At 42.9% G+C, this 14,421-nt stretch overlaps 1 protein-coding gene across 8 annotated transcripts in view; it reads right to left on the bottom strand.

Annotated features, from left to right (window-relative positions):
- Window positions 1-688: 688 nt before the first annotated feature.
- The window catches only part of LOC149316715 (myomegalin-like), a 149,519-nt gene continuing 135,786 nt past the window's right edge, over window positions 689-14,421 (bottom strand). For 6 of the 8 annotated variants that reach the window (XM_089516093.1, XM_089516094.1, XM_089516092.1 and 3 more), the window contains 6 exons: window positions 11,438-11,565; window positions 10,867-11,042; window positions 10,492-10,635; window positions 9,113-9,230; window positions 3,295-3,386; window positions 689-1,683 (listed from right to left, as the gene is read on the bottom strand). In XM_089516093.1, the coding sequence (XP_089372219.1) occupies window positions 1,642-1,683; window positions 3,295-3,386; window positions 9,113-9,230; window positions 10,492-10,635; window positions 10,867-11,042; window positions 11,438-11,565 (700 nt within the window). In that variant the 3' untranslated portion in view covers window positions 689-1,641. The remainder of the gene's footprint in view (window positions 1,684-3,294; window positions 3,387-9,112; window positions 9,231-10,491; window positions 10,636-10,866; window positions 11,043-11,437; window positions 11,566-14,421) is intronic. The other 2 variants (XM_089516091.1, XM_089516090.1) reach the window with 2 other exon arrangements.

Below are 14,421 nucleotides of genomic sequence, written 5' to 3'. Positions count from 1 at the left end.
AACATAGTGAAATCAAAACAGCATTTAAAAGGTTAAAAACCGGTTGGCCCTTTTTACTAGCATACTTATGCTGGTGGTTGGCATGATACTTTTTTGTTATTAACAACCCACAAGTTAAACTCGAACCATGGTAACCCTGAGACATCAAGACCCCCCGTCCTCCACTGATATGTGCCAAGTCCCAGTTAGTGCAAAGCACTCAGATGTGCTAATGACCATTTTCACCTCATTTTTGAATGAAGTCCCTCATCTCAGTGCATTACAGTAGTGCAGCTTTGAGGTTACCAGGCATTTCAGATGAGCTGGAGCCTATAGGATAAATGCTTCTGGCCCAAATAGTAACCCCTAAGCCATAACACTGAGCACCAGCCATCAAGGTAGCAAACAGTCATGGCAGCCTGGTGTCCCAAATGCTCAAACTAGACAGGCCATCTGGATATCATGACTAATGGTATCAAAATTTGCATAGTCCATGAGAATTGACAGGGGTTTCCTTCTCAGTGTCATTAAAACGGGTCTAGATAATCCATCTCATCAAAAAGTACCTTGAAATGTGCTGCAACCACTTATTTTTAAGATTTTTGAATGTAGAGATGGCTTCTTCAGGAACTTCTGTAGATTGATCCTACACAACAACAGCAAAACTGAAAGTTTGTGGGCAATTCCCAATACATGCAAGCTTCAGCCATTTTTTTTAAAAAAACATTTTATTGGGAATTCAGATCATAAAATGGAAAGATTAGATTTATTTCCACAAAATTAAGCAGAACCTCTTCCCTGCACCCCCTTTTCAGCCTCTCAGGTCATGTTTATAGCATATAGGACTATAAAAGGCTATAAGGAAGATCTTCCTGACCCCTTCAAAAATTGTGTTTACATTATATATTAACTGGTGTTACTGTTTTGATGTTCACCCTAAACCAAAGGCATCATATGACATCCTGACGTAGGCAAGGGAATCTGATAATATCTGCTGAAAAGTGGGGGTGGCAGAGGGAACTTGAGAAAATGAAAATAAATAGCTGAAGGGTGTTGAAGCTGGCTAAGAGAACCATCTCATCTTCCCTTCTTCAGTAATCCAGTGCTCACACATATATGTCAAGGCCACACATCTGTGGGGTAAAGTAAATATAGTCTTAATAGTATATGACACACCCTGATTTATAATTGGATCAGCATAAATAAATTTGTGCAGGAAAATGCTAGAACTGTCTAAGCTGCACCCAAATTGGCAGTCTCAACAAGTCATACTAGAGCAGCTTTGGAGTCCAAGCTCAGGATTTTTAGAACACTCTTTTTGATAGTAGTATGGAAGCAGTACTCCATCTCTTTCTAATATTGCACTGGTGGCTGGAGCATTTCCAAATAAGTTCCAGGTCAGTATCTTGCAGCAGAGTTGTTCCAGAGCACATTGAGAGGTCACTCAGAAAGCGGTTTTGTGCCATACCCCCGATACTGTAGAGCTTTCTCCTTAAAGCAGCAGGAATTGGTAGCTTCCAGGGTAAATTCTGAAAACTAATACTTGCTATGCTGTTTCTGATGCTTCCCTTTGATAGCAGTTAAGAACTAGGTAGAGCTTTTCTTCCTCTCTTTTTTTCTGGACCTGGCTCCATTGCCTTCATGCCTCATGGTAGGATGTGGTCACATGATGGCAGAAATTGGTGTAGGTTGTTGGGCAATTCCCTAAAGTGACAGTGCACAAAGCAGAGGTATTAGGGCTGATATTCTTCCCCCTCCAACTTCCCCACCCTTTTCCTGTCTTGGCCATGCTCAACAGCTGTCACTATTGTCCATGAGAGGCTATTGTTACTAAAGGGGAGTAAGCAGAAGCCATCCTTGATTCAGATTTTAAATTCTAAACACTTTCTTCCAGGCCCTATAATATGGATGCAGCAGTGGCATCAAATATTTGATAGGCTGCTGGGGAATTGCAGTGGATGGCTGAACAAGGCCCATCCCTGATATATTAGGCTGGCTAATGGTTAACCAAGCAATCAAGATACATAGAAACAGCAAACAGGCATGTTGCTTCTCTTTGTGACTGCAAAACGAAGGGAACAGCACAAAGAATACTCCTTGAACCCACACTTCTCTGCTGTACTTCAATGCAAGCCACAAACAAGATTGCACTAAGTTAGAAAATGTTCAGTACTGTCTCTAACTCTAACAGATTCTATTTTTATTTACAAGTCAGACAAAGCACAGCTAATTAGTATGTCTGCCTACATTGCAAGTTGGAAAGAGAACAAAAAGCACAGCAAAATCCAAGATTAACAAAGCAAGCAAACCTAAACATTCTTAAAACTAAAGCTGAAAAATTTCCTTCCACCAAGGAAACTATTGAAACTTTGCTGAGATTTATTTAGTTATGACCTGCTGGAGAAACGAAGAGAACAGTGCTCTGCTCCGCTGGTATGTAAATAAATTCACTGCATTTGTATTGGCACCATAGCAGCAGCTAGCAATTTATTCAGATTGTAGAGCAGAAGTGGGCTGTACAAACAGAATGCCAGGATCCTCTTTTATGTCAAGATCAGGTATTAGAGTTGGAAGTTCTCATCTGAAGCAGGCTCGGGACTGAAGGCACTTACTGCTAGTAAGAGCACGCTGGAGTGAACATAACCTTACCTTACAAATACAGTGTCCATTCTGGAAACACACACACACACCACATAAGGGAACTTCTGCAAATGCTCGAACCCCATTGAAAATAATGGGTCTCGTGCATGTGGCATGTGCACCATTGCTTTTTCCGGTGCACGGCTTTCAGCATAAGCTGAAAGCTGCATATGGTGCACCTGCGTATGATGCTGGCACACTGTAGTAGCATAAATAAATAGCAAGGCCAGCACACTTCCTCTCACAGAAGAGGGTGGGGTACAGCCTAAGAGTAGGCAGCACAAGGCTGCTTGTTCCCTCTCAGAGCAAATAAGCCCCATCCCAGATTCTGTACTTATTCCAGAGGGTAATATCCCATGCAACACCATGTTCTTAATCACAAAATCACTGTTGTCCATAAGAGATGGCCTCCTCTGCTAGGAAAAGTGTCAAGAGTGTTGTTTTATGAGAAGTGTGCATTCTCAGTAATGTGAGCTTTAGTGATAATAGTTTCATTTTTCTATATGACACTTGCCAGCATCACTTTGGAGGTGTTAAAAGAGTATATGGCCTTGCCTAATAGGATCAAAGAAGATGTAGCTTCAGAGGAAGCCTTGTAGTCCTTCATGCCTAACAGAATGAGTCAATGGCACCTCTAGCTTAACATGGCCTGTCTCCACCACAGTCCTCTGTTACCTGGGTCACCTGCATCATCAGAGGGCCACGTGCAGTTGAATGTACCTCCAGGTTAGTTTTTGCTTTCCTCAGCACATCATATGTTCTTGTCACTGTAACAAAGAAACAGTTTAACACAAATCATTATTTTCTTCTACTTGTTCCCCTCCTATCTCCTCGCCTTTTGTGGCAGGCCTGCCATAAGATCTCCCTTTGTGAATATGTAATTAGACGTACACTAGTTTAAGATTCAGTAACTATAGCTGATAAGGAGGGGACTGCCAACAATGTAGCACCCTGATGGCACAGTGGTTAAATGCCAGTATTGCAGCCATAAGGTTGTGGGTTTGATCCCCAGGCCTTCCATCCTTTCATAGGTCAGTAAAATGAGTACTCAGCTTGTTGGGGGCACTTGGTAACTCAGAGAGTGGTTAGTTCACTATTAAGCGGTATACAAATGTAAATGCTATTGCTATTTTCCATATTTACTATTACAGTTTTAAGCAAAAAATGGCCAGATCTGTGAGGGCCATTTCAAATTCTTTTGAGTAGAATCAAGACTGAAAGCCTTTGCTTGCCTCTTCAGTGAGGAAAAAGTACATCCAGGCTTTTTGAGTGTTTGACTGGAACATTTGAAAAAAACCAAGCCTTTTTGGTATGAGCTGGAGGGCCATCATAGGTTCCTATATTTAAATACAATCTATGATTCTTTGAGGGGGAGGAGCTAGTAAATTGATTTAAGCTTGCTATGTATATGTCTTGTTTTTTCTGCACCCATTTACTGCCTCAAAACATGGCATACATAAGAGGGGGACCCCCACAACCATGACAACATTGCAAATGGAGAAAGAAGTGAAAAAATGGCCATTTTATTCTGGATCCAACATGTTCAGAGAATTCTATGACAAATTGGGCCTAGAATGGAAAATTGTTTCTCTATGTGGTGAAGGAGACGTCTTACATTGTCCTGATGCTGCCTAGGCTAGGCAAGGGTCACAAGAAGTAAGAGAGATAGTATCCTGATCCTGGTCCACCCCCAGTTCTTTCCCTTGCCTAGGTTAGGATTCTCTTTTGCTTTCTTCTAGGGGCCCTAGCATTTTTTTTTCCTCTTTCAACAATCTCTTCAGCACTTTTTCCATTGATTCTTCATTTCCCATTATTTCTTTCCTTTAAAAAAGAAAAGAAAGAAAAGCCTTTCTCTGCCCTTTTCTCCTCCCTCTCTTCATAGAATCATAAAGTTGGAAGAGACCAAAAGGGCCATCCAATCCAAGACCCTTTTGCCATGCAGGAACTCTCAGTCAAAGCATCCCTGACAGATGACCATCCAGTCTCTAAAGACCTCCAAGGAAGGAGACTCCACTACACTCTGAGGGTGTGTGTTCCACTGTCAAACAGCCCTCACTGTCAGAAAGTTCCCCCTAATGTTGAGGTGGAATCTCTTTTCCTGGAGCTTGCTCCCTCCTCAATATGACATCCCTATCATATTACCTCTTAACCTTCTCTTCTCTAGCATAAACATCCCCAGCTCCCTAAGCCGTTTCTCATAAGGCATGGTTTTCAGACCCTTCTTTGGACACGCTCCAATTTCTCAACATCCTTTTTGAATTGTGGTGCCCAAAACTGGACACAGTATTCCAGATGGGGCCTGGCCAAAGCAGAATAGAGTGGCACTATTACTTCCCTTGATCAAGAGACTATACACCACATACCTTCTCACTGGTTGCTTCCCTCCCCAGTTTCTTAAGTCCCCTTCAATAGATAGAAGATGGTTGATGGCCTTGATAATTGCCTAACTAAAGAGGCAATAGAGTCGGCACACAACAGTTTCGAGGTTTTTGCTCCCTCTTCTTCCTGGTGCCCAGAAAGAAAAGGTATCTACACTCTGTCCTGGACCTCAAGTACTTGAACAGTTGTACACCTACAAGTTCAGGATGGAGTCTCTCAGGAGACCTTATACCAGGGTGAGTATCTCTCTGGCTTATCTTCACATTCTTATTTTCCCCAGACACAGCAAGTTACTTCATGCCCCCCCCCCCATAACAAACACTTCCAGGCCCTTTCCTTCTGGTTCACCTTTGGCACCCAGGGTCTTCACCAAAGTGATGGTGTTGGTGGTGGCCTTTCTGTGCATCTAGGGGATTCATGTCTATACCCATTTGGATGATCTGATTTACTTCTCATCTCTCCCCTGGACAAAACAGGATCTCTTGGATACTGTTGGTTGCCAAAAGCCAGCTACATGTTCCTGGTAAACATGAAAAAGGGTATCCTAACTCAGTCTAAGAGACTCTTACATCTGGGGCCCCGAATAAACACTTTACAAAGCCTAATCTTCCTCTTGTCAAAGCAGATAACCAAACTGTCCCAAACTGCAAAGACAACCAGATGTCTAGCATGTGTGGACCTTATGTGCCTTCAGGGATCAATGATATTCTCCATTTACATAGTTTGCTGGACTACATTTCAGTGAAGGCCACTACAGTGGCTACCTTTCCCACATCAGAACAGAATAGCCTCCAAACAACATCTCCTGATCAGAGTCTCTGGAGGTAAAGTCCTCCCTCACAATCTCCACTCAGGGATCCTCCTTGAGTCATTGTCACAACAGATGCCAGATTGTTGGGGTGGGGCATACACTTTAGGAGCACCTCAGCACAGCATTAACTGCCTGGAGTTCAGAGTGATTTGCCAAGTGCTAGTCCACTTTGCACCTATCATCAAGGACCAATATGTACTGAATCACACAGACTCAGTAGTGGCTAAGGTGCGCAGCAACAAACAAGAAGGTTCCTGATCACACTATCAAGAGGGCAAGCTCCTTTTTCAACGGGCACAGCCTCACCTCCTTTCCCTAGTGGCTCACCACATCAAGGCTGTCCAGAACACAGAGATATTCTTCCCCAGCTGTCACACCATATACCTAGATGAGTGGAGCCTAGCTTCCTTAGTCTTCTACTAGATAAATTATCTGCCCTTTCCAAATAGAAGACCTCTTTGCACCACCAAGCACAAAAAGTTTATGTCTGGATTTTCAACTCCTCAGCTCAGGATGCACTACCGGCTTCATGGCCAAAGGACCTCTACTATGCCTTCTCTCCTATACCCTTAACTTGCTTTCTCAGGAAGGCTGGGGAGGGTAGAAATGGTGCTGGTAGCTCCACACTGGTCCAGGAAACTGTAGTTCATTGACATCATGCACCTCTCCTACCAAGGCCATCTCTCTGAGGGGTTCATCCTTCATCCAGACCCAGCTTAGTTTCATTGAGCCCCTGGAGATTAAACACATCTCATTTTTAAATTTGGGCTATTCTCACAGGGTTATTCATAGCGGCCCCATGCTGTAAAAATACATGAAACAATCTGGAGAACCTTCCTTTGCTAGTATCGTTCCAGGACCAAACTGTCTAATATCTTAAGAGTTCTTGCAGCCAAGGCGCCAAATATCTGCTCTGGCCTGTTTTTCCTCATTGTCAAAATGAGGAACTATACTCTCCTTGCGTCAAGGAGTTCCTCAGGGAGTTGCTCCTCATTGCTCCTCCATTGTTTCCCTACCTGGAATTTCCATTCAGTTTTTAGGGCACTTTCTAAAGCCCCCTTCAATCCCTTGCATTCCATTCCTCTTAGAATGCTCTCACTCAAAGTCCTTTTTCTGATGGCTATCACCTCAGCCAGAAGAATCTCCAAGCTAGGAAGCCTCTCTGTTCACCTGGTTCAGACTCAGGTCAGTTTAACTTTGGATCCCAGAAAACTCTGTTTTTCACTGCTTTCAATCAATCCATCTCCTTCCTTTTTGCTCTCATCCTTCTCACTCCACTGAGAAACTGGTATAAGCTCAATGTGCATAGAGCCTTGAAAATTTACATTCAGTGCATACAGTCCCTTAGGTACTTCGTACAGCAGCTAAGTATGTATATTTTCATAACCTACAAATCTCTAAACCTACCAAAATGCTCACAGGTCATTGTCTACTCTACTAGATCAGCAGCCACCATAGCTGTTTTCTCCACCAATACCCCTCTAGGAGAGATTTGCAGGGAAGCAGCATGGTCAAATCCCTCAACATTCACCATGCCCTGGAAGATAAATATGCCTCTGCAGAGGCTGCCATTGGCAGAAGGGTCATTCAGCAGATTCTACCACTTTAAGTGCCATCACCCCATCCTTCAAAACTGTAAGTTGGGGTATATTCCAATACAGGATGTCACCTTTGCTGCATATAGTATTACATTAGAAATTTACTGTGAAAATCCATTCTTGTATGCAGGTGAAATTCAGTCTTAGCAGTTGCAAGCTTTGTTTTCTTCTTGGTTCAGCCTTGTCCTATACATTTTTCTCCCTTTGGCTTTCTCTCTCCTAATTTACTTGTCTAGGAAGTTTATCAGACAAGGGAAATTGGAAGTATAATCCGATGGCAATCTGAACGCAATCATGGGGTTTAACGTTATTGCGTGATAACCCACTACACACAATGGGAAATCAGTCCGAATGCAATCATGTGGTTTCATGTTATTGCGTGATAGACTGCCACACACAAATTCAGGCAATGGCATGCTATTTTCGGGCAATGGGGAGCCAGTTCAAATGCAATGCGTATTCACGTAATTGCGCGAAACTAGCGACTTTAAGTGAATGTGTTCTGACCCCACTTTCTTTTCATTCGAATTTAAGAGAAATTCCTCCCGTTTGATAAACTCCTATGAATTGGGGGGAGGGGGGCAGACTTGGGAGCAGGGCATTATCTCTCTTATTTCCTATCATGTGACCCTTGTGTAGCCTGGGTAGTGACAGGGAATAAATCAATACATGATGTCTCCTTCCACATACAAGAATGGACTTTCATATGAAGTAACCAACATGCTACTTTCAGTACCCCCCCCCCCCGGAAAATTATTCTAGAGTTCTAGTTCTAACAATAGCATGTACATTTTTATACTGCTTATCAATGAACTCAGTACTCTCTAAGCAGTTTACAGTCTCTAAGCTAATTGTCCCCAACAAGTTGGGTACTCATTTTACCATTACCGACCTACAAAAGGATGGAAGGCTGAGTTAATCTTACAAACCTAGGATTGAACTCACAACCTTGTTGCTGCCGCACTGGCATTTAACCACTGTGCCACTAGGGCTCCCTTAGTTTGCACTTTCTATTGCCATACCAGAGGGATTCAATAATTCAAACTGGCATCTTTGCGCATACTCAGTGGGGCTCTGGATGCTGTCATCCTTCCCTGCCCCCTTTTTAGTTGTCATCCTTCATTGGGGTGGAGGAGGAGGCAGGGGATGATGGGACAGGTGGCAGGGTGCCAGAGGGAGCGAGATCGGAGTGAAGGAGCAGGCGGGATGATGGGATAGGTGGCAGGGGGTCACAGGGTCACGGGGGCGAGATCAGGGTGAAGGATCAGGCAGGAGATGATGGGACAGGTGGCAGGGGGTCACTGGGGGTGAAATCGGGGTGAAGGAGCAGGCAGGGGATGATGGGACGGGTGGCAGGGAGTCACTGGGGGCAAGATCAGAGTGAAGGAGCAGCCAGGAGATGATGGGACAGGTCGCAGGGGGTCACTGGGGGCGAGATCGGGGTGATCTTCCACACCAGACCAATTCGAAGTGAAATTGAAGTGAGCTTGGAAACAATTTTTGTGAATTCGCTTGTTACCAAATTCACAAAAATGAGGAGTCACCCCAAATTGACTGTGGATCTGCCTCGGAATGACTACTCCATAGAAAGCAATCATGTCTGATAATACGTCACATTATAACGTGAATACGCATGGCTGGACCCGCAGTGATTCCGGATCTGAGCTGCAAAACCCCTCGTGTGATAAGGCGCGAAGTCACTTACAGTGAGTGAGAAGGAAATGCTCCATGCTCTCCTTGACATCCCTATTACTTTGCAGGTGACTTTCTTGCTCGGCCAGTTTGGTTCTGAGAAGCTGGATCTCATTCTTCATTGACTGATCCTGTGAAGAATACTTTTATTATTTTCAAAGTGACAAGACTAAATATGGATGGTCAAAAGAGAGAGAGAGAAAAGTCAGGCTAATATTTTGTGACTGGACTGTACATTTTACACTGCTCATAGGAAAAACACATTTACATTTTTATATGGGTGGGGAACTTTTTTATATGGTAACCTATACATTTACAAAAAGTTGGATGCCAGAGTTATTGAGAACTTGTGGTTTTGTAAGACAAATTGGTCTGGTCTGGTCTCTTCCTATTACCCTTCTTTACAAAAGTCTCTCTCTGTTGAACCTTCAGGTTATGCTCTTTTCAAAAGGGTAGGGTCTCGCTCCTGACACTGTACCAGCCAGTGAAGGGTTTTTAAAACAGGTGTTATATGGTCGAACCTGAATTTGCCAGCATTACAGAGGTTGACACAAGAGGTAACCAGCGCATGTACAATGGCTTCAAGGTACTCCTTGTCCAGGTAGGGTCACAGTTGGCATATCAACCAAAGTTGATAACAAGTGCTCATACTCTTGTTAAACTCCACCAGCTCTGCATTTCCTCCTTTTTCTTCAACCACTGCTACTCTGCTTCATTGAGTTTGGAAGCAATAGCATAAAAAGCTTCCATTCCCACAGCAGTTTCATCCTGTATAAGGGAAGCCAATTGTGCAGAAATGGCTGGTTGGTTAGAAAAATTAGAAAAACAGAGTCCTTTGTGTTGTTCCCTTCTGCATCTAGGGATAAGAGCACTATATGGTATTTGTGTTTTCCTATTCTCAACTGAAGAACTTGAAGGGCTTTAGACTTTTGCATAGATATGGAATAAGGTTTCAGGCATGGGGTACAGGAAACAGACAGGAAGGGAGTTCCAGTCAGCCCACAGGCTATGCCTCAACTAGATACCCAAAAAAGACAGACTGAGTTAGTGTGAGTAGAACAAGATTAAGGAACAAAGATCAGATTCAAAGAACAAGGCTCACTGCCTCAGGAGCATCCACAAAGGTCTGAGCTGTGAAATATGTCTGGTTCCCAAAGTTTAGCTTGGCTTAGGGGCATTTTGCAACACCCATATACAAGGGCAAATGCCACCACTTTGGAGGCACAGGGAGGCTTCAGCTGCACCCTTGATTTCTTTAGTTTCACCATTCACTACAGTATGAAGATGGATTTTAACTGATTTTTCACAGAATGATGCCTGTGAATTCAAAGAAAGCAGAAGAGTATGGGGCTATCAAATACTTTGTGGTAGAAAAAAGAAGCTTCTACTTGCTGCTTGCCATACTTGAGAAGAGATCTGAGGCATGTGGAGTGGTCCTCTCCAGAACATTGAAAGGATGGTAGTTGACTTCTCCAGGATCTGGTGCAAACAGCTAGCATTAGTTAGCAGTTGCTTGATGACTTCCATATAGAAGACCTGTGAGAGCAAAGACAGGTGTCTAGTGACAATGCCCAGAGTGCCACCTGCCCTAAAATGAGCTACAAGCAGCAAGAGGATTTTCATCTCTTCACAAACTAGGCTAAGATGCACCCTAATAACTGTTTCAGGCCCAGTGTTCTGTGGCCACACGTGGGACTGCACTTAAGTGGTTCAGAATTACTCTCAGGAGGAACAATCTGCACTCCAACTATCTGCCTTATCGATTACCTTGCTGTTCCGTGGTTCCAGTGCAGGCTGCAGGAGTGATGCCATCCTGTGGATCAGATTCTTGCCCTCCAGAATCTGTTTCTGAAGAGTGCAGTAGTCCTTTAGGTGACCAATGACATGGCTTCCCTGTTTGTTCACACCATCTGTCGGTACTAGGTCTTCCTGTCCATGTGACTCTGAAAGCATACATTAAGGACTACTTCTTATCTCAAAATGGAGATCGTCAATATCAGAATGAACTTTTTTGTCATAAAATGTTGGGTGTAATCTGATACCTGCAACATCAGCCAGTAACTAATTCATTCAGTTTGCAAAATGGTTAAGCTTCCATTATGAGTTGAAAACTGAAAGACATTCCAGCTACTGCATCTAGGCTAATGTTTATGTTGGTTTCTTTCCCATATTCTGCTTTTTGAAATACCTAATCTGATGTTTGGAAGGATTTATAAATTTGCATAAGCTTTAATGATATTTTGGTTGGCCATGATTTCTGAGATAATATGAGATGGAATCAGCATGTTGCAGTATAGCTGCAATGTGAATAGGAAGGGAAAGGAGATCCAGTGGAGACCTGTGGTTGCTTTCTGCTGTGGCACACGGCACAATGTCTCATATACACGTAATTCAGCCTGTAGGGCTTGGAGGAAGAGCTGATTTTCCTCACACTGCTGTTGAAGTATTGCCACTCTGTCTTGAAGCCTACAAGAAGAAAGACTCGAAAAATTACACATGAAATAAAGATAGGTTATTGTTCCAAATGCAGTATTTATAAAAAACAGCATTGTGAATACAATTAATATAACTGATAATATGAGGAATAGCAATTTTTAATATTTAAAACTATCTCCTGAAAATATACCTCTTTAATATGAATAACTGAACGAACATGTTTTCTTATTCCAATAAACAAGATGTTTCTTTTTCTGCGATCTTAAAGAAATTCACAACCTGTTTCTGATGGCTTAGTTTGCCATAAGAATCAGAGCTCCCTTCTTAGGCAACATATGAAAGTGGAAATGTGGAGTAACTGAAGATTGCAGCAGTCATACTTTTAAATGTGTATTGCAGGCAGACATGATGACACCATCATATATACAAAAGTCAGAAAATCCCAGAAGTAAATAAATATATTCTTTATTCCCTGACCTGGAGTTACTACTTCTGGTCTGTAACATCCATGTATCCAGTCACTAAGGTTAATGGTTATATTGCCAAATGAGACACTGGCAGCAGCCACTGAGACAGCCTTCTCTCCTGTCTCCACCAAACAGTGGCATGATGAAGAGAACATCCTACCCAAAAATTGCAAGGCCTGGTCAGAGTCATATGGGACCATTTAGATAGCCTGACTTCAAGCCACATAGGGCTTTATAGGCCGTAGATAACATAGTGAATTGTGCCCAACAGTGATATTATTGTTACAAAGAAGCCACATGCTCCCTTTAACTGGCCATGCTCAACAGTCTGGCTGCAGCATTTCGGATCAGCTGGTTTCTGAACACTTTCCAAAGGCAGAACATGTAGAGTGCATTACACAAATTCAGGTGAGATGTGAGCATGATACATGTCACCTTGGCCAGATTACAGCAACCTCCACAGTCAAGGCTGAATACAGAAGCAATTTACCAAACAGTGAATCAAGAATTTTCAGAAGCGGTGAATGTGACCCTATTCAGCATAAGCTGAGTTCCTATTTCTACCGATCAGGACCACCTTTGTCTTGTTTGGATTCAGCTTCAACACAGAATAGGAGAATCATTGAGCTGGAAGAGACCCCCAGGGCCATCCAGTCCAACCCCTGCCATGCAGGAACACACAATCAGAACACCCCTGACAGATGGCTATCTAGCTTCTCTTTAAAAAACTTCCAGAGAATGAGTCTCTACCACACTCCAGGGGAGTAGGTTCCACTGTCAAAGAGCTCTTACTGTCAGAAAGTTCTTCCTAACACTGAGGTGGAATCTCTTTTCCTATAGTTTGCAACTGTTGCTTCATGCCCTAGTTTCTGGAACAGCAGAAACATATTTGTTTTCATCCAGTTCTTTATTGGCATCAGACCAGTAGTTTTTAACATACTAATGGCACTGAGTTCCCAAGATAATTTTCCAGTAATCACACCCACTCCTTAAAAATCTGTTTTTATATGTCTCCTGAGCAGTCCCAACATTTAATGTTAGATTTCATCATTATCATCACAATCTGTTTTATTATTTATGTGTGAGTATTTTAGGGGAAGCCAGCATGGTGTAATGATTTGAGTGTTGGATTAGGACACCAGGGCTTGGTCTCCACTCAACCATTGAAACTCACTGTGAGTGGCAAGTCACACACTCTCAGTCTCATAGGAAGGCAATGACAAACTTCCTCTGAATAAATCCTGCCAAGAAAACCCAATGATAGGCTTGCCATAAGTTTCAGTTGACTTGAAGTCATATATCAGCAATAATGAATATTTTATAGATGATATACTCTAAAAATTTCAAAGAGATGCAAAAAATAAAAATACGTAGTAAATTAATGACAGAACATGTGGCCTTCTAGAAGGTCACTTCAGCCCTAGCCAGCATAGCCAGTGGTGAAGGATCATGGTATCTGCGGTGCGACAATATATGGAGGATGGCCATACTTTGTCCCACCGGAGTAAAAAGCAAAACATGAAATCAATAGATAATATTCATGCTTTCCGTGTAACGTAAAGGATTTCCCTGTCTGCTATGCTATTCCAAGCCACATGCTTGATCATGGAGTTGTTACACAAAATCCTAGAAACCCAGAAGGGCACCCAGAAATTAATATGTTTAGGGGAGTTTTAATAGCTCAAATAAAATTATATTTTGGTTGGGGCCTTGGGATCTTAACCCTTTGTATACTGGTTGCAAATCACACAGAACTCCAGAGGCAATTCCAAATAGGTTTTGTAGTTTTATTGAGAAAATAAGCAGTATGCACACAAGCTCTCTCTCTCTCTCTCTCTCTCTCTCTCTCACACACACACACACACACACACAAGAACTGATGAAGCAAAGGTGGGAGAATGAGAAAAGCAGAGAATGATGTGTGGTTCCTATTGATGGGCGTCTGGAACATAGATGGCTCAATAGCCGCCTTGGCAAGTGGGGTGGCCAGCTTATTGAGGAGTCTAGTAGAATCATAGAATCATAGAATCGTAGAGTTGGAAGAGACCACTAGGGCCATCCAGTCCAACCCCCTGCCATGCAGGAAATCCAAATCAAAGCATCCCTGACAGATGGCCATCCAGCCTCTGTTTAAAGACCTCCAAGGAAGGAGACTCTATCACCCTCCGAGGGAGTGCATTCCACTGTCGAACAGCCCTTACTGTCAGGAAGTTCCTCCTAATGTTCAGGTGGAATCTCTTTTCCTGTAGCTTGCATCCATTGTTCCGGGTCCTGTTTTCTGGAGCAGCAGAAAACAAGCTTGCTCCCTCTTCAATATGACATCCTTTCAAATATTTAAACAGGGTTATCATATCACCTCTTAACCTTCTTTTCTCCAGGCTAGTACAATGAACATAGTGTCTATCCAGTCTCAGACTAG

Source organism: Sceloporus occidentalis, unplaced genomic scaffold (genome assembly GCF_023333645.1).
Source record: "Sceloporus occidentalis isolate IW3139 unplaced genomic scaffold, rSceOcc1.0.p SCAF_3, whole genome shotgun sequence".
Taxonomy (NCBI): Eukaryota; Metazoa; Chordata; class Lepidosauria; order Squamata; family Phrynosomatidae; genus Sceloporus; species Sceloporus occidentalis.
The sequence above is the reverse complement of the archived record's forward strand: the minus strand, read 5'-3'. Positions and strand labels throughout refer to the sequence as shown.